This window comes from Hypanus sabinus, chromosome 9 (assembly GCF_030144855.1).
Source record: "Hypanus sabinus isolate sHypSab1 chromosome 9, sHypSab1.hap1, whole genome shotgun sequence".
In the NCBI taxonomy this organism is placed as follows: Eukaryota; Metazoa; Chordata; class Chondrichthyes; order Myliobatiformes; family Dasyatidae; genus Hypanus; species Hypanus sabinus.
The window spans coordinates 165,192,033-165,214,073 of record NC_082714.1 but is presented as its reverse complement, the minus strand read 5'-3'; the positions used below and the strand labels follow the sequence as shown (position 1 = coordinate 165,214,073).

The following is a 22,041-nucleotide window of genomic DNA, read 5'->3' as shown; positions in this document are numbered from 1 at the left end:
TCTGATCTATATTCTGTTGTATCCCTTGCTGGTTTTCTACACTATCCACACCAATGTTTGGTTTAGTTTATTTCTTTGTCCAAGTAACCTTTCTTTGTGTTTTTCAGACACCGTCTGTGTGGTTGCTGTTAGATTGAAATGCGAAATAATTAGTTTATTATTATCTTAAGTACTGAGGTACAGTGGAAAAGCTTTGTTTTGCATGCTCTCCATACAGATCAATTCATCAGGTGTTACATTTATTACTAATATATATTGTGAAATCAGTTGCTTTATTGCAGCAGTATAGTGAAAGACATTATAAAATGACTAAAGCTTACAATCAGTAAATAGAGAGAGGAATAGTGAGGTCGTATTCATGGACTGTTAAGAAATCTGGTGGCAGAAGGGAAGAAGCTTGTTCAGGCACTTGTACTTGCTGTGTGATAGTAGGAATGAGACAGGACCATGGGCTGGTGATAAGGGTCCTGCAAGATGAATGTTGCCTTTCTGAGGCATCGCTTTTTGAAAATGTTCTTGATGGTGGGGAGGGAGCTGGTTGAACTTACAAACCTCTGCAGCCTGTTTTGAGGATGTTACCAGGACTCGAGCCTGAGTTATAGGGAGAGGTTAGGTTTATGTTCATTGGAACGTAAGTGAATGAGGATGGCCTTAGAGGGATGTATAAAGTCATCAAGGACCTTTGTCTAAAAACACCAGTTCAGCTAATCTACTGGACTGAGCAATGTCATTGGATTGTTGGAGGTTAGAAAGGGATGGAGGGAGAAGGATGGGTGAGTGCGACTGAGGGATATGGGGAGAAAATTGTGGAATTGTGAATTGGGGAGCAAGTGGGTGAGAGCGCTGGCAATATTTTGATCATGTTTTCCTTTTGCACAATCTTCCACTAGACCCTAGACCTTGTTCCACTGTCCAGTGTTTTCTCAGTCTGAGGCAATGGCTAATTCATGATCTCCTGTTGCCAGGATTAGTTCAAAAACTAACCCCCTATCAGTGGAGTGCTGCATTGACCATCCCAGGGACTTTGCAAGGACTTTATTAAATAAACTTAGATACTGACATAAAGAAATTTAGTGTCAAATGACCAAAGCCTTGATTTTAAAAAGGTGTTTTTTTAAGGAGCATCTTAAAGGCTAGTGGCAAAGTTTAGGGAGTGAAATCCAGAGCTTAGGGCCCAATCATTTGAAGACATGGCCATTAGTGGTAAGACATGAAGTTGTGGAGATCTGCAAGAGGCTGGGATTAGAGGAGGGAGTGATGGGAGGGTTGTAGGTCTGGAAGAGGTCATGGAGAGTGCTCATTGAGGCCATGGAGTGGTTCCCAAGGAAGGAAATTCAAAATGGGATTGTCACTGGAGGGATGGCACTGTGGTGCAGTGGGATGTGCTGGGGCATCACATGTCCAGGAACTTGGGTTTGGACATTGTGCGAAGCTTGCACGTTCTCCCTGTGACCGCTTGATCTTCCCCGGATACTCTGGGTTCCTCCTACAGACCAAAGATGTGCAAGCCAGTAGGTTAATTGTCCACTGCAAATTGTCACTGGTGTGTGTGTAGGTGGTGGAAACGGGGGGGAGTTGGAAGTTGGGGAGAATAAAGTGGGTTGATGTAAATGGGAGGTTGATGTTTAGCACAGACTTGTGTTTCTGTACTGTATATGCTAATTGGGTTTGCTGTGGTGGTGCACATGTAGCAGTAAGGCAAGGGTTAACATGATATCTGGGCAAGGATAGACTGCAGACAGCTTAGCTTTCCTTTGCAAAGCAAAAAATAGCAATCCAAGGCACACATGCCAACTAATGGACAATTGCTTTACTAACGTCAAAAAACCATCCATTTGTAGTTTTTATTGACTTTTAATAGCAGAGGAATTCAAACATACATATTTTAACAAATGGTTAATATCTGCAACTGATAGGCCAATTCTGTATAAAAATAGCAGTTTTCTGTTCAGATGTCAGAACGGTGTGGGTGACGGGGCTACGCCGTTCGCCTTGTGCACAAGCAAAATTTAGTGTGGTTGACTTGTAAGAGTGCATGGGCCCAGACATTTTATCTTGTTCTTGGCAGTGGGAGTCCCAGTGATGGTCAATCCCAGAGTGACACAAGAACAGTCAGCCTTCAGAAGATTCAGAAGAAAAGCTGTTACTTCTGAGTAATTTTCGCCCTTGGCTTCCAGCCTGTGTGTGGTGCTTTTCTTGCAAAGGGTTAATTATAAACTTTTGCTTGTTTTGCAGTTTTTTACTCGTCTTCTCCTGCCTGGTTCTGTCTGTATTCTCCACCATCAAGGAATACGAGAAAGGTTCTGAAGGAGCACTCTATATTCTGGTGAGTCCCTGCCACCCAGGCTGTGTGCAACCAGAGCACACGCCATCTTCAGATGTTAAGAGGACATCAGCAGATGCAGTGACGAGCAAAAAGCATGCCTTCGCTGCCAGGGTTGCTTAGTCAACATTGTCTGAGACCTCTTATAGTACACTTTGTAAACTTGAGCTGATCTACAACAGATTCATTACCCTAAACATACTGATCCACTGAGACTTCCATTCCACTGACAATTCCATATTGTCATTAACTCCCTGCCCAACCATCCCTGGTCTGTAATGCCCTCCTGCTCTGGAGTACTTTCTCCTTCATTCATGGGCTCGAACACCGTCAGGTCCCATCACTCCATCATGGGCAGTTGTACTTACAAACCATTCCCTCCAGTCACAGAGAGATCTGAAGTGGAAGCAATCCATGTAGAAACAATTTCCCCCCTCTGACGTCACAGAGAGGTCCAATGTAGAAACAATTCCCCCAGTCACAGAGAGATCCAGTGTGGAAACAATCCTTTCAGCCACCCGAGTCCATGCCAAACAGAGCATTGAATAGTCAGGCCCTTTGGGTCATAATGTTGTTCTGACCTTTTAACCTGTACTAAGATCAATCTCTCTTCCCTCCCACATAGCATCCATTTTTCTTGCATTGACATGCCTTTCCAAGAGTCTCTGAAATATATTCCTGATGTATTGGCCTTTACTACCATCTCTGTCACCCATACAACCACCACTATCTAAACAATAAAAAATAAATCAACCTCTGACATCCCTCCTACATTTTCCACCAATAATCTTAAATTATACTCCCTGGTATTAGCTATTTCCACCCAGAGAAAAAGGTCTATGGCTTCCACTTTCCCGATGCCTCTTCTCATCTTGTGCACCTCTATCAACTCACTTCTCTTCCTTCACTCCAAAGGGCAAAGCCCAAGCTCACTCAACCGATCCTCAAACAACATGCTCTCGTCCAGGCAGTATCTTGGTAAATCTCTGCGCCTTCTCTAAGCTTCCACAACCTTCAAATAAAGAGGTGAACACATTACTCTGTGTGGTCTTAGACTCCTTTATATCTTTCCCAACTCAACTTAAAACAATGTCCTCTTGCTCTACCCTCAAATGTCTGCGGCTATCTCCCCTGTCCATGCCCACCTCGATAAGGTTCCCTCTGTGAGACTCCCTATAATTGGGAATGCAGTACTTTGACCTGGTTGATTTGTTGTGTGAGACTCTGTCTATTGCATGCTGTTCATGCAGGTTAGTATGTGGGATAAACACTGTGATCAAATCACCCTCAGCTGGAGGCACTCTCCCATCTGTGGCAACCGACTCCACATAAACTGCGTGCATGAACTTTAAAAATATTGCATGAGGAAAATGGAGATACTGTATCAGTCATTTTAGAGTTATTGGTCACAGTTAGCTCTCCTGTATTGGTGGAAGAGGTTTCAGAATTTTCATTGTTGGATTGTACTGAAATTTTCAGCAATGATTCGGGTCACCCAGCACATCTGCTCTTCAATTCAATTTTGGCTTCAAATCTTTTTCAAGTTCTGTCCAACTGCGGCTCCACGTGGGAAGTGTGGAGCAGAGATCATGACTGCCAACACTTGTGCAATGCTGTGGGGGGTGCGGGGGCAGAACCAAGAGAGTGTCACCCTATAGGAGGAGCATTACTGAGAGATGGTCACACTCTGAGGCAGCAGTACCAAGAGAGGGTCACACTGTGAGTGGGGCAATACCAAAGGGCTCAGGGTGTGGAGGAGGATTTCCTGGTGGGATTGCTCCTGGGCCTGGCCAAAATGGCCATTCCTGGGTCTAGGCAGGAGAAAGTGGAATCCACTGCCCGGGCCGACTGCCTGCCTCTTTTCCTGCCCGGCTGTCCTTGGCGAGGGAGACGTACTGGGGAATTTCTGGAAGCAGTGGGCCCTCCCGCTGGGGTATTGACTATTTTACAGATAGTAGTAACCGTATTTTTATCTGAGTATACTTATTATCTTGTAAATATTGAATGTCTGTACCTTGTGTATATGTGATGTCAACAAACTTTTAAGTTTTGTTTAAAAAAAAAGGGGGTGGTACAGAGGGAATGTCACATTTGGGATGTGCAGTCCTGAGGGAGGGGTGAAAGTCTGCCCATCCCTATTCTCCAGTGAGGGGATGAAAAGTAAAGCTGGGGTTGGGGTTTGGGTGTGGTGTGGGTTGTGTTATTTCACCCCTCTCTTCCCACCCCCTCTCCCCCACTCCCTCCCCCACTCCCTCTCCCCCACTCCCTCTCCCCCACTCCCTCTCCCCCACTCCCTCTCCCCCACTCCCTCTCCCCCACTCCCTCTCCCCCACTCCCTCTCCCCCACTCCCTCTCCCCCACTCCCCTCCTCCCCCTCTCTGTTATCCCCTCCCTCCCACCCCCCCCTGCTATCCTCTTACCCCCTTCCCACCCCCCCTCCTCCCCCTCCCCCTCTCCCTACCACCTCCTCTCCACCTGCAGGAGATTGTCACGATTGTGGTGTTCGGTGTGGAGTACCTCGTGCGGGTCTGGTCTGCAGGATGTTGCTGTCGATACAGAGGATGGAGAGGCCGGCTGAAATTCGCAAGGAAGCCGTTCTGTGTGATCGGTGAGGGAGTGCCCCCCACTGCCCCCCTTTTCTCCTCTGGGCACAGGGTGATCCCGGCTCATTTCCCTGGCTGCCCTGGTGAATGGTGCATCCACAGCCGCCCAATGGGCACAACACTGATCCCAGATACAAAACCACACTTAGTGTCAGAAAAACAGTCCCTTCAGCCCATCTAGTTCACGGCAGCTTATTTTGCCACCTACTATCATCTACCCGTATCTGGACTATAGCCCTCCAAATCCCTCCCATCCATGTACTTATGCAAACTTCTCTTAAATGTTGCCATTGATTCCATATCCACCACTTCTGCTGTCAGTTCATTCCACACTCGCATCACTCTCTGAGTGAGTAAGCTCTCTCTCACGAACCCCTTAAAGTTTTCACCTTTCATGCTTAGCCCATGACCTCTTACCTGGCCTCAAAGGAAAGTGCCTGCTGACATTTACGCTATCTATACCCCTCATAATTTTGTATATTTTCTTCAAATCTCCTCTCAGTCTTCTATGTTCCAGAGAATAAGGTCCTAACCTATTGAACCTTTCCCTGTAATTCAAAAAACTGATGCCCACCCATGTATGCCATTTCCTTAGCCACATGTTAAACTGCATTATCTTCCTCTCTCTGGCCTCACTAGCATGTGGCATGAGTGGCAACCCTGGTGGTCTTGGCATTTACCTTCTCACCTGACTCCCTGAACTCACTCTGCAGGACCTTGTTACCCTTCCTGCCCATGTGGACCGTGACGTCCTTCCCCTTAAGAATGCTGTGGACATGATCAGAGTCATCTCTAACCCTTGCACCTGGTTAAATAGCTCTGGGCATTTCAGTCCATGATGGGCGGGTGGAGCTGAGGGTGATGTCCCCTCTGATTGGGTCCAGACATGTGGGAGGTACAGGGTTGCCAGTTGAGTCAGTAGTAAGGAAGGCAAATGCAATGTTAGCATTCATTGTGAAAGGACTAGAATTTAAAAGCAAGTGTGTAATGCTGAGGCTTTATAAGCCATTGGGGTATTGTGAGCAGATTTGGGCCCCTAATGTACGAAAAGATGTGCTGCCATTTAGAGTGTCCACAGGAGGTTCACAAGAATGCTTCCAGGAGGGAACGGATGTTAATACACGTGAAGAGTTCTGATGCTGTTGTTTCTGTACTCACTGCAGTTTAGAAGAATGGTGGGGGGGAATCTAATTGAAACCTACTGAATATTGAAAGGCCTAGATAGAGTGGATGTGGAGAGGATGTTTTCTCTCGTGTGAGAATCAACCCATCCCCTCTGACCAACCATTCCTGCCCCAGGAGAAGCCTGTCCATCCTTCAGCAGTGCCCAATTATAGACAGTCTGTAAATGGTCTGGGGGGTTTTGCTGGGGTAAAGGTGTGGGATCGCAGTCAGAACAAGAGGTCCGGGTCAAGGTGAGCTTAAGGGGTTGGGTTTGATCAGGGTCAGTGTGATAAGGGTGAGGGGTCAGTAAGAGCGTAGGGTTGCCGTCAGGACTGTGGACACTCAGAGTCAATGTCATTGAGGGTGAGGGGTCAGTAAGAGCGTAGGGTTGTCGTCAGGACTGTGGACACTCAGAGTCAATGTCATTGAGGGTGAGGGGTCAGTAAGAGCGTAGGGTTGTCATCAGGATTGTGGACACTCAGAGTCAATGTCATTGAGGGTGAGGGGTCAGTAAGAGCGTAGGGTTGTCGTCAGGACTGTGGACACTCAATGTCAATGTCATTGAGGGTGAGGGGTCAGTAAGAGTGTAGGGTTGTCGTCAGGACTGTGGACACTCATTGTCATTGAGGGTGAGGGGTCAGTAAGAGTGTAGGGTTGTTGTCAGGACTGTGGACACTCATTGTCATTGAGGGTGAGGGGTCAGTAAGAGTGTAGGGTTGTCGTCAGGACTGTGGACACTCAGAGTCAATGTCATTGAGGGTGAGGGGTCAGTAAGAGTGTAGGGTTGTCGTCAGGACTGTGGACACATTGTCATTGAGGGTGAGGGGTCAGTAAGAGCATAGGGTTGTCGTCAGGACTGTGGACACTCAGAGTCAATGTCATTGAGGGTGAGGGGTCAGTAAGAGTGTAGGGTTGTCGTCAGGACTGTGGACACTCAGAGTCAATGTCATTGAGGGTGAGGGGTCAGTAAGAGCGTAGGGTTGTCGTCAGGACTGTGGACACTCAGAGTCAATGTCATTGAGGGTGAGGGGTCAGTAAGAGTGTAGGGTTGTCGTCAGGACTGTGGACACTCATTGTCATTGAGGGTGAGGGGTCAGTAAGAGTGTAGGGTTGTCGTCAGGACTGTGGACACTCATTGTCATTGAGGGTGAGGGGTCAGTAAGAGTGTAGGGTTGTCGTCAGGACTGTGGACACTCATTGTCATTGAGGGTGAGGGGTCAGTAAGAGTGTAGGGTTGTTGTCAGGACTGTGGACACTCAGAGTCAATGTCATTGAGGGTGTGAAAATCTCTGTTTATCTAAAACAGACACTCAAGAGTTATGTATAATCCTGTTAAATGTAAGTGTTCCTATATATCTGGGAGAATCTTGCATTTCATTAGAAATATAACTCTTTAATTGCAACCTGGTTTTAAAGAAAATTCAGTTTCCATACACTGAATTTAACACAAAATTGAGCAATGTTCACAGGTCGCTGAGTCATAGAACACAGTGCAGAAACAGGCCCTTTGGCCCATCTAGTCTGTGCCAAGCCATTAAACTTATCAACCAGCCATCCATGTACCTATCCAAACTTCCCTGATACATTGAAATCGAGCTCACACGCACCACCTGTACTGGCAGCTCGTTCCACACTCTCACAACCCTCTGAGTGAGAAGCTTCCCCTCGTGCTCTCCTGAAAATTTTATCTTTCCTCTGGTTCTAGTCCCACCCAACCTCAGTGGAAAAAGCTTGCTTGCATTTACCCTCCTGTACCCCTCATAATTTTGTATACCTCTGTCAAATCTCCTCGCAATCTTCTACGTTCTAGGGAATAAAGTCCTAACCTATTGAATCTTTCCCTATAAAGGTGTATCTCATTAAATATTTGTTACTGGGCATAATCCAAAGATCCCATAAACAATAAAAATTGTGATTGTAATGGAACATGAATGAATAAAGATGCATGGTTCCCTAATGGTCATTGGGTATATTTACAGTGGAGGTTCATAGGTTCTTGATTAGTCAGGCTGTCAAAGATTACAAGGAGAAGGCAGAAGAATAGAGTTGAGGGGGATAATTAAATCAGCTATGATGGAATGGCGAAGCAGACTCGATGGGCTGCATGGCCTAATTCTGCACCTATCTCATATGCTCTTGTGGGTGGGGTCAGGGTGAGGGTTCAGTGTTGGTCAGCGATTTGTTCAGGAAGAGCACTAACCCACGCAGCACCCTAGTGAACTGACGCGCTCTGCTCTCTGCTCTTGCTGCCCAGATGTGATGGTTCTGGTGGCCTCCATCGCCGTGCTCGCGGCCGGCACTCAGGGCAACGTCTTCGCCACCTCAGCACTGAGGAGCCTGAGGTTCCTGCAGATCCTGCGCATGATCCGCATGGATCGCCGGGGAGGCACCTGGAAGCTGTTGGGATCTGTGGTCTATGCACACAGCAAGGTAAATGTGGTGGGGGGGGGGGTGGGTATGCCCTGTCACAGAGGGAGGGGCTGTCCCTCCTCTGGTTTGGAGCACGTGAATCCTTGGCCAGGAGCTCTCGTGATAAAGTGTGGGGACTGCGGAGGGCAATGGGAGGGGAAGCCAGTGATGCTGCTGTAGTGATGGAGGTCGACTTATCTCCTTGGCTGGGACTCTGGAGGAGGAAGACACTCTTAGCTTCAGTGGGCTCTGTCTGATCCCCCCTTAGCCATCTGTGCTGGGTCAGAGTTGCACAGGAGAGCTGACGGGCTCTTCCCAAGCCGCCACTCCTGCCACAGTCACTGGTCAGTGTTTGGCAGTGCGTGCTTGTCCTCATCCTTGACCCTGGCTGGCAAGGGGTGTGACATGATGAACTGTCCTTGATGTGAGCATTCCTGGCAGCTGATCTCTGTCCTCACATGTGGTACACAGATTCAGTGTGTCTGTACTGACAGGGGAGAGGGTCAGGTGTGCTTCTATGGAAAAAAGAACAGAGAAGTGCTCTGACATCATTGAGTGCCATCGTTAAAGATAGGGGATAAATGCCATCCTCAGTGGAAGTGGGAATGTGTTGGTCATGATTTGTCTACTTTTGTTTGTAATGCAGGTGTATAATAGTACGGTAGAAGTTTAAATGTATTATAGATGTATTTTGTAAAAAAAAAGTGACATGTACTGTCTCAGCTCCAATACATACACGGAGTGCTCCTAGCTCCAGCTGTTGGTCTCTCTGTCCTCTCTCATTCACTGTGTTTGCCTCCTTTCAGGAGCTGATTACTGCCTGGTACATCGGCTTCCTCTGTCTCATCCTTGCCTCCTTCCTCGTCTTCCTTGCTGAGAAAGATGACAACAAGGAATTTGCAACCTATGCTGATGCTCTGTGGTGGGGGTTGGTGAGTGGACTTGCTCCTTGTAGCTGGAGGGTCCCAACACTGAGTGAAATTCCCTCCACACTGTCTCATCACACACTCGCAGGGTCAGACACAAGGTGAACCTCCCTCCACATCATCTCATCACACACTCACGGGTTCAGACATAGATTGAAGCTTCCTCCACACCATCCCATCACACACCCCCAGGGTCAGACACAGAGTGAAGCTCCCTCCACACACTCCTGGAGTCAGACACAGAGTGAAGCTCCCTCCACACCGTCCCATCACACACTCCTAGGGTCAGACATAGAGTGAACCTCCCTCCACATCATCACATCACACGCTCTGTGGGGTCAGGCACAGAGTGAAGATCCCTCCACACCACCCCATCATACATTCTTGGGATCAGATACCGAGTGAAGCTCCCTCCATACCATCCCATCACACACTCCCAGGGTCAGACACAGAGTGAAGCTCCCTCCACACCAACCCATCACACACCCCCAGGGTCAGACAGAGTGAAGCTCCCTCCATACCATCCCATCACACTCCTAGGGTCAGACATAGAGTGAACCTCTCTCCACATTATCTCATCACACGCTCTGTGGGGTCAGGCACAGAGTGAAGATCCCTCCACACCATCCCATCACACACTCCCGGGGTCAGACACAGAGTGAAGCTCCCTCCACACCATCCCATCACCCACCCCCAGTGTCAGACACAGAGTGAAGCTCCCTCCATACCGTCCCATCACACACTCCCGGAGTCAGACACAGTGAAGATCCCTCCACATCATCTCATCACACACTCTGTGGGGCCAGGCACAGAGTGAAGCTCCCTCCACACCATCCCATCACACACTCACGGGTTCAGACACAGAGTGAAGCTCCCTCCACACCGTCCCATCACACACCCCCAGGGTCAGACACAGAGTGAAGCTCCCTCCACACCATCCCATCACCCACCCCCAGTGTCAGACACAGAGTGAAGCTCCCTCCACACCGACCCATCACACACCCCCAGGGTCAGACACAGAGTGAAGCTCCCTCCACACCATCCCAACACACACCCCCAGTGTCAGACACAGAGTGAAGCTCCCTCCATACCATCCCATCACACACTCCCGGGGTCAGACACAGAGTGAATCTCCCTCCATACCATCCCATCACACACCCCCGGGGTCAGACACACAGTGAAGCTCCCTCCACACCACCCCATCATACATTCTTGGGATCAGATACCGAGTGAAGCTCCCTCCATACCATCCCATCACACACTCCCGGGGTCAGACACAGAGTGAAGCTCCCTCCACACCAACCCATCACACACCCCCAGGGTCAGACACAGAGTGAAGCTCCCTCCATACCATCCCATCACACTCCTAGGGTCAGACATAGAGTGAACCTCTCTCCACACTATCTCATCACACACTCGCAGGGTCAGACACAGGGTGAACCTCCCTCCACATCATCTCACCACACACTCACGGGTTCAGACACAGAGTGAAGCTCCCTCCACACCGTCCCATCACACACCCCCAGGGTCAGACACAGAGTGAAGCTCCCTCCACACCATTCCATCACACACCCCCAGAGTCAGGCACAGAGTGAAGATCCCTCCACACCGTCCCATCACACACCCCCAGGGTCAGACACAGAGTGAAGCTCCCTCCACACCATCCCATCACCCACCCCCAGTGTCAGACACAGAGTGAAGCTCCCTCCATACCATCCCATCACACACTCCCGGGGTCAGACACAGAGTGAATCTCCCTCCATACCATCCCATCACACACCCCCGGGGTCAGACACACAGTGAAGCTCCCTCCACACCACCCCATCATACATTCTTGGGATCAGATACCGAGTGAAGCTCCCTCCATACCATCCCATCACACACTCCCGGGGTCAGACACAGAGTGAAGCTCCCTCCACACCATTCCATCACACACTCCCGGGGTCAGACACAGAGTGAAGCTCCCTCCACACCGACCCATCACACACCCCCAGTGTCAGACACAGAGTGAAGCTCCCTCCATACCATCCCATCACACACTCCCGGGGTCAGACACAGAGTGAATCTCCCTCCATACCATCCCATCACACACCCCCGGGGTCAGACACAGAGTGAATCTCCCTCCATACCATCCCATCACACACCCCCGGGGTCAGACACACAGTGAAGCTCCCTCCACACCACCCCATCATACATTCTTGGGATCAGATACCGAGTGAAGCTCCCTCCATACCATCCCATCACACACTCCCGGGGTCAGACACAGAGTGAAGCTCCCTCCACACCAACCCATCACACACCCCCAGGGTCAGACACAGAGTGAAGCTCCCTCCATACCATCCCATCACACTCCTAGGGTCAGACATAGAGTGAACCTCTCTCCACATTATCTCATCACACGCTCTGTGGGGTCAGGCACAGAGTGAAGATCCCTCCACACCATCCCATCACACACCCCCAGGGTCAGACACAGGGTGAACCTCCCTCCACATCATCTCACCACACACTCCCGAGGTCAGACACAGAGTGAAGCTCCCTCCACACCTTCCCATCACACACTCCCGGAGTCAGACACAGAGTGAAGCTCCCTCCACACACTCCTGGAGTCAGACACAGAGTGAAGCTCCCTCCACACACTCCTGGAGTCAGACACAGAGTGAAGCTCCCTCCACACACTCCTGGAGTCAGACACAGAGTGAAGCTCCCTCCACACACTCCTGGAGTCAGACACAGAGTGAAGCTCCCTCCATACCGTCCCATCACACACCCCCAGGGTCAGACACAGTGAAGCTCCCTCCACACCATCCCATCACACACCCCCAGGGTCAGGCACAGAGTGAAGCTCCCTCCACACCGTCCCATCACACACTCCCGGAGTCAGACACAGAGTGAAGCTCCCTCCACACACTCCTGGAGTCAGACACAGAGTGAAGCTCCCTCCATACCGTCCCATCACACACCCCCAGGGTCAGACACAGTGAAGCTCCCTCCACACCATCCCATCACACACCCCCAGGGTCAGGCACAGAGTGAAGATCACACCGTCCCATCACACACTCCCGGAGTCAGACACAGAGTGAAGATCCCTCCACATTATCTCATCACACACTCTGTGGGGTCAGGCACAGAGTGAAGCTCCCTCCACACCATCCCATCACACACTCCCGGGGTCAGACATAGAGTGAAGCTCCCTCCACACCATCCCATCACACACCCCCAGGGTCAGACACAGAGTGAAGCTCCCTCCACACCATCCCATCACACACCCCCAGGGTCAGACACAGAGTGAAGCTCCCTCCACACCATTCCATCACACACCCCCAGAGTCAGGCACAGAGTGAAGCTCCCTCCATACCATCCCATCACACACTCCCGGGGTCAGACACAGAGTGAAGCTCCCTCCACATTGTCCCATCACACACTCCCGGGGTCAGACACAGAGTGAAGCTCCCTCCACACCGTCCCATCACACACTCCCAGGGTCAGACACAGAGTGAAGCTCCCTCCACACCGTCCCATCACACACTCCTCGGGTCAGACATAGAGTGAACCTCCCTCCACATCATCTCATCACACGCTCTGTGGGGTCGGACACAGAGTGAAGATCCCTCCACACCACCCCATCATACATTCTTGGGATCAGATACCGAGTGAAGCTCCCTCCATACCATCCCATCACACACTCCCGGGGTCAGACACAGAGTGAAGCTCCCTCCACACCATCCCATCACACACCCCCAGGGTCAGGCACAGAGTGAAGATCACACCGTCCCATCACACACTCCCGGAGTCAGACACAGAGTGAAGATCCCTCCACATCATCTCATCACACACTCCCGGGGTCAGACACAGAGTGAAGCTCCCTCCACACCATCCCATCACACACTCCCCGGGTCAGACACAGAGTGAAGCTCCCTCCACACCATCCCATCACACACTCCCAGGGTCAGACACAGAGTGAAGCTCCCTCCACACCATCCCATCACACACTCCCAGGGTCAGACACAGAGTGAAGCTCCCTCCACATCATCCCATCACACACTCCCATGGTCAGACACAGAGTGAAGCTCCCTCCACACCATCCCATCACACACTCCCAGGGTCAGACACAGAGTGAAGCTCCCTCCATACCATCCCATCACACTCCTAGGGTCAGACATAGAGTGAACCTCTCTCCACATTATCTCATCACACGCTCTGTGGGGTCAGGCACAGAGTGAAGATCCCTCCACACCATCCCATCACACACTCCCGGGGTCAGACACAGAGTGAAGCTCCCTCCACACCATCCCATCACACACTCCCAGGGTCAGACTCTGAGGCTCCCTTTACCCCGTCACATTTCCAGTGGAGCATCCAACAGTCATTAGCAAGTATTTAGGTGAGTTTTCTGTCTTATCTTGAGCTGGTCAGTCTCACAGCGTGTCCTCTCCAGTCATGTGGGTTGACCAGAGGGCACAGATAGCATGCATTGTTGGAGTTTCTGGGAGTCTGGCCAGTGTGGGTTTTCAGAGGGCTCAGGAGGGTGGAGCAGGCCACTGTACGAATGGTCGTGCTTGGGCATCCAGCTGATAGCGTGATGACTTGTCAGGAACAAGGAAAGTTACAGTTTGATTTCATTACCATCTGTTCTGGTCAACTTGCTTCATCAGTCCATGAGTCCCTTTCACTTGGTTTGTCTAAAAAAAATGGTAAACACATCTTCCTGACTACGTTTGTATAGATTCAATGTCACCGAGGGAATTTCCTGGATTTTTTTTCCAATTGGCTGTCCCCATTTCTGGGTGATATTCCAGGTTTGGGGTTTCCAACACTTAATCAGGGGATTCTTCCTAGAGTTCCTGGATCTACTTCCAAATTCCGTGACTAACAAGGGCAGCTAAATGCAGGATTGTGAAGGGTTTGACTCTGTTTCGGATGGTCAGCTCCTCACTGAGATGTGATCTGACTCCACAGATCACATTGACCACCATCGGATATGGCGATAAATTTCCCATCACCTGGAACGGTCGGCTCCTGGCTGCGACTTTCACTCTGATTGGAGTCTCCTTCTTCGCCCTACCAGCAGTAAGTCGGTGGTGAACATTGTGAGGGAGGGGACATGAGATGGAATACACAATCAGCTAGATTCTGGCCCTAGTCTGGAAGCCTAGGAATAACCCATCTAGATAGAGTGGACATGGAGAAGATGTATCCTGTAGTGGGGTAGTCTAGGGCCAGTAGGCACAGCTTCAGAATAGAGGGACATCCATTTAGAACAGAGGTGAGGGGGAAGTTCTTTAGCCAGAGGTGGCGAATCTGTGGAATTCATTGCCATAGAAGGCAAAATCATTTGGTATATTTAAAGCAGAGGTTGATAAGCTCTTGATTAATAAGGATCAAAGGTTATGGGAAAAGACAGAAGAATGGGTTGAGATGAATTACATTGGACACTAAGGTGCCTCAGAATTCTTTCTTTTAGTTTTAATAGTCTGCTTGAAGCTGAACCAAAATAGAATTTCAGACCGCGTATCACGTAGGAATTTGGAGAAACAAGAAACTAAATTGTTTTGAATATAAAGCATTTAATTGCACAACAGTACTGATGCTTTGCAATAGTTCAACTGAGCTAAAAGTGTTTTGTTGATGATTTTCATCTGTACTTAGAGTCTGAGGCTTCTCATGTAAGTGTCCAACAATTATCAGCCAGCACTGGTGGATTCTAATTGTCCTGATACCATTTCTCCATGACCACAATGTCCTGGTGAAAACTTTCACCATGCTCGTCACTGACAGCGCCAAGATTTGCAGGGAAGAAATCTAAATGAAATGCTGTTACTTGTTGCACTTCATGGTCCTGTATGCTTGAAGCATGTTGTTAACCAGCTGCACGTAGTTTGGTACTCTGTAGTTATTAAGAAAATATTCAACAGCATCCTTGAATGCCTTCCATGCAGTTTTTTTCTGGTCTTACAAGAAGTCCTACAAATTGCCTGTCGTTAATGCCCTGTTTGATTCGTGGACCCACAAAACTGCCTTCTTTAATCTTGGCATCAGTTATTCTGATTTTAAATAACAAATATAGGTGATTTCAAAACAATGGTGTGCGATAGAGAAATTTCATGGTGATTTTCATGATCACCTGTCCAAAATCCATAAAATATACCCAAAAGTATTGAGGAAGCAACAGCTTTGTTTCCAGTGTGATAAATCAGTCATGATAGAATGGTGGAGGAAACCTGATGGCCAGAAGCCCTAATTCTGCTCTTCTGTCTCATGATATTACTCCCTGTTCCAACAATTACATCTGATCTCTATCATCCACATCCATCTAAAATGCAATTGGTTTATTATTATAGGGAACAGTGAAAAGCTCGTTTTGCTTTGTAAAGCAATAACAGTGCAAGATAAAATGTTACAGAGAAAATGCAGGCAGAAAATAAGATGCAAGGCCATTGCGAGGCAGGTTGTGGGGTCAAGAGTCCGGCTTACCAGGCTGTTCAGTAGTTTTATAACAACTGGGTAGAAGCTGTCCTTAAGCCTGGTGATATATGCTCCTGCATCTTGTGTCCAATTGAAGGGGGTCTTTGATCATGATGGTGGGCACTGAGAGGATGCTTCCCTCAGTGAGGGGGATCTAGAACAAGTTAGCCTGGTTTCAGTGTAAGGGGGGTCCACAATTTAAGACAAAGAGGCCCATGATTCTTTAGAATTCTTAACCCCAAAAGCGTCGGAGGGGGAAGTCACCATGTTCAAGAGAGAGATTGTTGGATTTAGGCTTTAAGGGAGCTGGGGGCTCTGGGAACAGAAAGAAGCTGAGCCCAAGATCAGATTGACAGTGATCTTGTTGAATGGTGGGAGTGGCAAAGAGACATTTCTCCCCCTCCCCCACCCCTTGCTGGTCTCTTGGCCTGCTTTGTGTGGGAGAGTTAAAGCAGATAACATGCTGCTTCTGTGTTTTTTTAAAATTTTATTTTTATTTTAGCGATACAGCCGCGCTGCCCCGGTTTAACCCGAAGCCAATCAGGTGACAATTTACAATGACCAGTTCACTGACCTGGTTGGTCTTCTGACTCTGCCGTCTGTTGATGGGTTCTGGTGCTGGTTGCCAAACTGGAAAGCCACATAGGAGTGGAGGGAGGTTGTTCAGACTCCCTGCCAGTCTTTTTCCCTCCATTTACCATCCTGCCTCTGCCCAAAGCTCCATGGTTGCTCCTCAGTAAGTACCCTTACTGGGTAGGGATTTTGAATCAGAAATCTCATTGACAAATCCTGAAGGTCTTCTTGACATTTCTGTCTTCTTCCCTCCAGGGGATCCTTGGTTCTGGATTTGCCCTGAAGGTTCAGGAACAACATCGACAGAAACATTTCGAAAAACGACGGAATCCTGCAGCGGGGCTCATCCAGGTAATGCAGGGTGGTTACTGTGGGCGGAGTGAAAGGGCACATGGGTGGGTGAATTCTCCGGTGATAGGCTAAGAATATGAATTACCCACAGTGCTGAAGAACGGTGTTGGCACCACACCACTTCCTGAGCGAGGCTGTTCCACAAGCTTCTCCTGCATGCCCATGCATGGGGAAAGGGAATAGGCTGGATCGATAAGACTGGACTGAAGTCACCCCGGTCAGACCCTGAGACTGGTGTGGACTCATACAGCCCAGATCCTTTGACTGACTTGGATTGCCCAGTTCAGGCCCCAGACTTGCAGAGATCAGCTGGGAGTGACTTGTCTTCCTGACACAAGTATAAGGCTTGCTGTTCCTGAATATACGTGGACAGGTGCGGTGGGGGGTGGGGGGGGGGGGGGGGGGGAGGAGATTTTGTGAACCAGTTCGTCAGGCTGGAAGTTCGGGAGCCAGAGGCTGGGCTCCGGATTGGGGCTGGAACCGATGTCAGTTCAGCTGTGATCTCCTACCCTGGATGCTGTGGTTACAAGCAACGTGTGTCCCCATGAAGTTGTGATTCCTGCAGTCTACTCTGTGTCGACCTCCCTCCTTCATCAAGACTCTGCTGCCGAGGCCACAACCTACACCCAGTCCATTCCCTGAACCGCCACCCCATGACCTCTAGTGGCTCTCAGGAAACACTTGGAATTTTGTTTTCAAACGAGTCCCCTCGGGTGAGGAGAACCTTGGACTCTCTTCCCCTGCAGGTTTGTACCTATTGGCTGGGGCTCAGTGGCTGAGGGTGGTAGACCTTTGAGCATTGGAGCAAACAGGGATCAGAGAGAAGCAGGAGTTGGAAGGGGCTGTGCGGCTGACCTCCAACCCCAGATCTTGTGTTGATGCTTTGTGTTTTCAACAGGCCGCATGGCGCTATTACTCCACCAGCCTGTGCAGGACTGATCTCCAACCCCAGATCTTGTGTTGATGCTTTGTGTTTTCAACAGGCCGCATGGCGCTATTACTCCACCAGCCTGTGCAGGACTGATCTCCAACCCCAGATCTTGTGTTGACGCTTTGTGTTTTCAACAGGCCGCATGGCGCTATTACTCCACCAGCCTGTGCAGGACTGATCTCCAACCCCAGATCTTGTGTTGATGCTTTGTGTTTTCAACAGGCCGCATGGCGCTATTACTCCACCAGCCTGTGCAGGACTGACCTCCACGCCACCTGGCAGTGCTTTGAGCAGACCCTAACTGTCCCAATGTACAGGTATGTGCGGTGTCACTGTCTCCTTTCCCCACCCACCGCTTGATTGTCAGATTTGGCTTTCTAATTTCATTTAATTAAGTTGTTTAATTTCCAATTTCTTTTATTTCCTTCCATTTTAGTTCAGTTCCACACCAGTTTCTTTTTGCTCCATCGCCTCAGTGTAGTGTCAATGCCGTTGTCATTCAGGTGTTCCTATTGAAAGCTCGAATCCGTGTGTGAATTGGGGACTTGGACAAGTAGGTACACTGTGTGTCTGTATTGCTCTGCACTGCGTGTCTGCCTCTTGTTGGGGAAATTATTTAATTCTTCCTACTTACCCCAAATCATGCTGACTTAAACTTCTGACCTTTGGTTGAAACAGATGCACTGGTGTTGTGACCTCACCATCTGTAATCTTATTTTGTGTTATACAAAGGGTTTAGGAGGACACCTAATCCCTGGCAGGTTTAGACCATAAAAAATAGAAGCAGAATTTGGCCATTTGGTCCATCGAGTCTGCTCCACTATTCAATCATGGCTGATTCATTATTCCTCTCCAACTCATTCTCCTGTCTTCTCTCTGTAACCTTTGATGCCATGAACTTGTCAATCTTTGCTTTAAATATATCCAAAGACTTGGCCTCCACAGCCGTCTGTGGTAGCTTTAGGGAACCAGGTTAGTGTTGGACAGTTTAATGGTGTCATTACTAATTTGATACCATTCTAACTAAACAGTACATGGTGAGCCCTTGAGAAACTGAAGGCAACCGTAAGGGCTGGCAGGAATATCTGACAGTGGTAAGTACAGGATCACCACATTCCCACATTTTCCTCATAGGCCAAAGGATTGTAATCCTAGAGATTTGATCATGACCTAGCATACCCATTTGGACCCTATCAACCAGATCATCTCCAGCTTCAATAACTTCAAGAATAAAAACGTTCAGACAATTCAAATTCCTTTTGTTTTGTTCCTGTGATTTATTGGGACACTGTCCTGTACATTAATCCTCCAATCCAGCACAGTTCATGGGTGTTGGTACCCAGTGAATATCAGTCAGACAGCCTGGAATGAGTTGTCCAATGGGAGTTCATGGCAGGTCAGATATTCCTGAGTGAAAGCATATTGGTGAACCTGTTCCCGCTGTTTGACACTTTGTGGTTTTGGTCCTAGATTTCTCTATAAACCAATGATTTAAACTTGTGGCAATTTCTAAGCGATAATACTGGGTGTCGTGTGATGACATGGCAGATGGTAGTGTGGGAGGTTCAGCTGTGCCCTCCTATCCTGGGAGCTGATTAAAAGCAACGTGTGCTCCCCTGAAGTTGATTCCTCCAGTCTACTCTGTGTCGGCCTCCCTCTGCTGCCCAGTCCTTGACCCATTGCCCAAACCACCAGCAGCTCCCAGTTAGGAAACAGGATTTTAACTCTTAGAATTGTGTTTTAAAACGTGTCTCCACTGAGGAGACCCTCTGCCCACCCCTTATCTCCATCCCTGACCTTTGGGAATTTTTATTTGCATCACTGATAAAGTAAAAACTACTGAGGCACGAACTCTGGAACTCCCTGCTTGAATCCCGAGCCTCTCCCACTTTCTGCCTCACCTTTTTCTCAGATGCTCCTTGGAACCCTCCTCTCTGACTCACCCTTTGGTCACTCGCTGTACACCAATGTCTTCTGATTTGTCTCCCTGTGGGAGGAACATAGATGGCTGACATCCCTCCGGTGTTTTGCCACATTGGACGCGCTGTAGGGATACAAGTTGTTTTTCATGTCGTCACAGGTTGATTCCTCCTCTCAACCAGCTGGACCTGCTGCGGAACCTCAAGAGCAAGTCGGGACTGACCTTCAGGTACTGAGACCCTTCATCTGTGTGCCGGTATCTTGTAGGACAGTGAAAATCCTGTTAGGTTCATACAAAATGTTTCGCTCCCTGAGCACATCACAGTAACTGTTAATCATGATGATGCAAAGAAATGTTGTTGACTCTGACTTGAGAAAAGAGGGTGAGATTTAATCAGTTGGAGGGCTCTTTCTGATTATTTGCTCACTAACTACCCATTAATTATCTCAAACAGATTGTCCACTTAGTTATCCCAGATCCGTTTGTGAGAGTGTGTTGCAGTCACACTGGGCACAGTGACTCCTGTATTATCATTACCAAACTTGAGACAGAATGAGATCCTGTTTGAATATCCTGTATTGGTGAAAGGTAGTGAACATGGCCATCTTTGTTCTTTATCTCCCTGTCACTGGCCCAATCTCTGATTACCCATGGTCTGGTCCTTCCGATGTCCTCTGTGATTGGAGTTAACTCCAGGCCTCAGAATATCTCAATCATTGACTTTTTCTTTTCACCTTTTGTTCAACTGAAAATTCACACCCACCTGCACCTCACCTGAACGTTCCCCCCCCCACCTGCACCTCACCTGGATGTTTCCCCCACCTGCACCTCACCTGGATGTTTCCCCCACCTGCACCTCACCTGAACGTTCCCCCCCCACCTGCACCTCACCTGGACATTCCCCCCCCCCCACCTGCACCTCACCTGGACGTTTCCCTCCAACACCTGCACCTCATCTGGATGTTCACCCCCAACCTGCACCTCACCTGGACATTCCCCCCCCACCTGCACCTCACCTGGACGTTTCCCCCCACCACCTGACCTCATCTGGATGTTCACCCCCAACCTGCACCTCACCTGGACGTTCCCCCCCCACCACCTGCACCTCATCTGGATGTTCACCCCCAACCTGCACCTCACCTGGACGTTCCCCACACCTGCACCTCACCTGGATGTTCACCCCCCCCCACCTGCACCTCACCTGGATGTTCCCCCCCCCCCCCACCTGCACCTCACCTGGACGTTCCCCCCCCAACCTGCACCTCACCTGGACGTTCCCCACACCTGCACCTCACCTGGATGTTCCCCCCCAACCTGCACCTCACCTGGATGTTCACCCCCCCCCACCTGCACCTCACCTGGATGTTCACCCCCCCCCCACCTGCACCTCACCTGGATGTTCACCCCCCCCCCCACCTGCACCTCACCTGGATGTTCACCCCCCCCCCACCTGCACCTCACCTGGATGTTCACCCCCCCCACCTGCACCTCACCTGGACATCCCCCCCTCCACCGTGACATCCCCCCCTCCACCTGGACATTCCCCCCCCCACTCCACCTGGACATTCCCCCCCCCACTCCACCTGGGCATTCCCCGCCCCCATTCCACCTGAGCATTCCTCCCCCCACTCTACCTGGACATTCCCCCCCCCACTCCACCTGGGCATTCCCCGCCCCCATTCCACCTGGACATTCCCCCCCCCCACTCCACCTGGACATTCCCCCCCCCACTCCACCTGGGCATTCCCCCTCCCCCATTCCACCTGGGCATTCCCCCCTCCCCCCTCAGTCCCTCTGCCCATTTGGTCGTCTTCCCCCACCTACCCCTCTCCTGGACAATTCCCCCCGCCTACCCCTCTCAGTTGGATCCCACTGTGATCAGACAAATAGTATGATGTGAAAATTCTTATTTGGCCTTTGTTTTGCAGCAGTAACTGAAAATCCAATCCCTCGAAACAAGTGTAGAACACTAACAGGCTTCTACCAATTGTGTTCAATCTTTGAATGATCAGTCGTGTCCTTTAATCGTTCTCTTCATTATTGCTGAATGACCCTGGTCTGTCCCATTTTCCTCTCGACTTTGATGTCCAGCAAAGAGGCTGGGGGACGTGACGAGCGTCTCAGTCCATGGGGATGCGTGTTGTGGGGGGGGGGGGGGAGTCGTTCCCTTCCCCTGCTAGCCCTTTCTGTCCTCTGTTTGTTGTGTAGAGTGGCTGTGCAAGTATCGTCTCCTAGCTCATGCATCTGGTACCACTCAGTTCTTTGAGGTCAATCGGTGTGATGATGGTGTGAATTGAGCCTGCATGGGAAAAGCTCGATGGATTTCTAGTCCCTCGCCTTAAGCACTGTTCTCTCTCCTGTGTAAGGCAAACGAGAAT

General features: G+C 49.7%; 1 protein-coding gene across 1 annotated transcript in view; it reads left to right on the top strand.

The window, feature by feature from the left end:
• The window catches only part of LOC132400010 (potassium voltage-gated channel subfamily KQT member 2), a 99,969-nt gene that overhangs the window by 41,970 nt on the left and 35,958 nt on the right, over window positions 1–22,041 (top strand). The window contains exons 2-9 of the mRNA XM_059981054.1: window positions 2,236–2,326; window positions 4,805–4,931; window positions 8,345–8,520; window positions 9,306–9,431; window positions 14,382–14,492; window positions 16,716–16,811; window positions 17,965–18,059; window positions 19,823–19,891. Coding sequence (XP_059837037.1) covers window positions 2,236–2,326; window positions 4,805–4,931; window positions 8,345–8,520; window positions 9,306–9,431; window positions 14,382–14,492; window positions 16,716–16,811; window positions 17,965–18,059; window positions 19,823–19,891 — 891 coding nt within the window. The remainder of the gene's footprint in view (window positions 1–2,235; window positions 2,327–4,804; window positions 4,932–8,344; window positions 8,521–9,305; window positions 9,432–14,381; window positions 14,493–16,715; window positions 16,812–17,964; window positions 18,060–19,822; window positions 19,892–22,041) is intronic.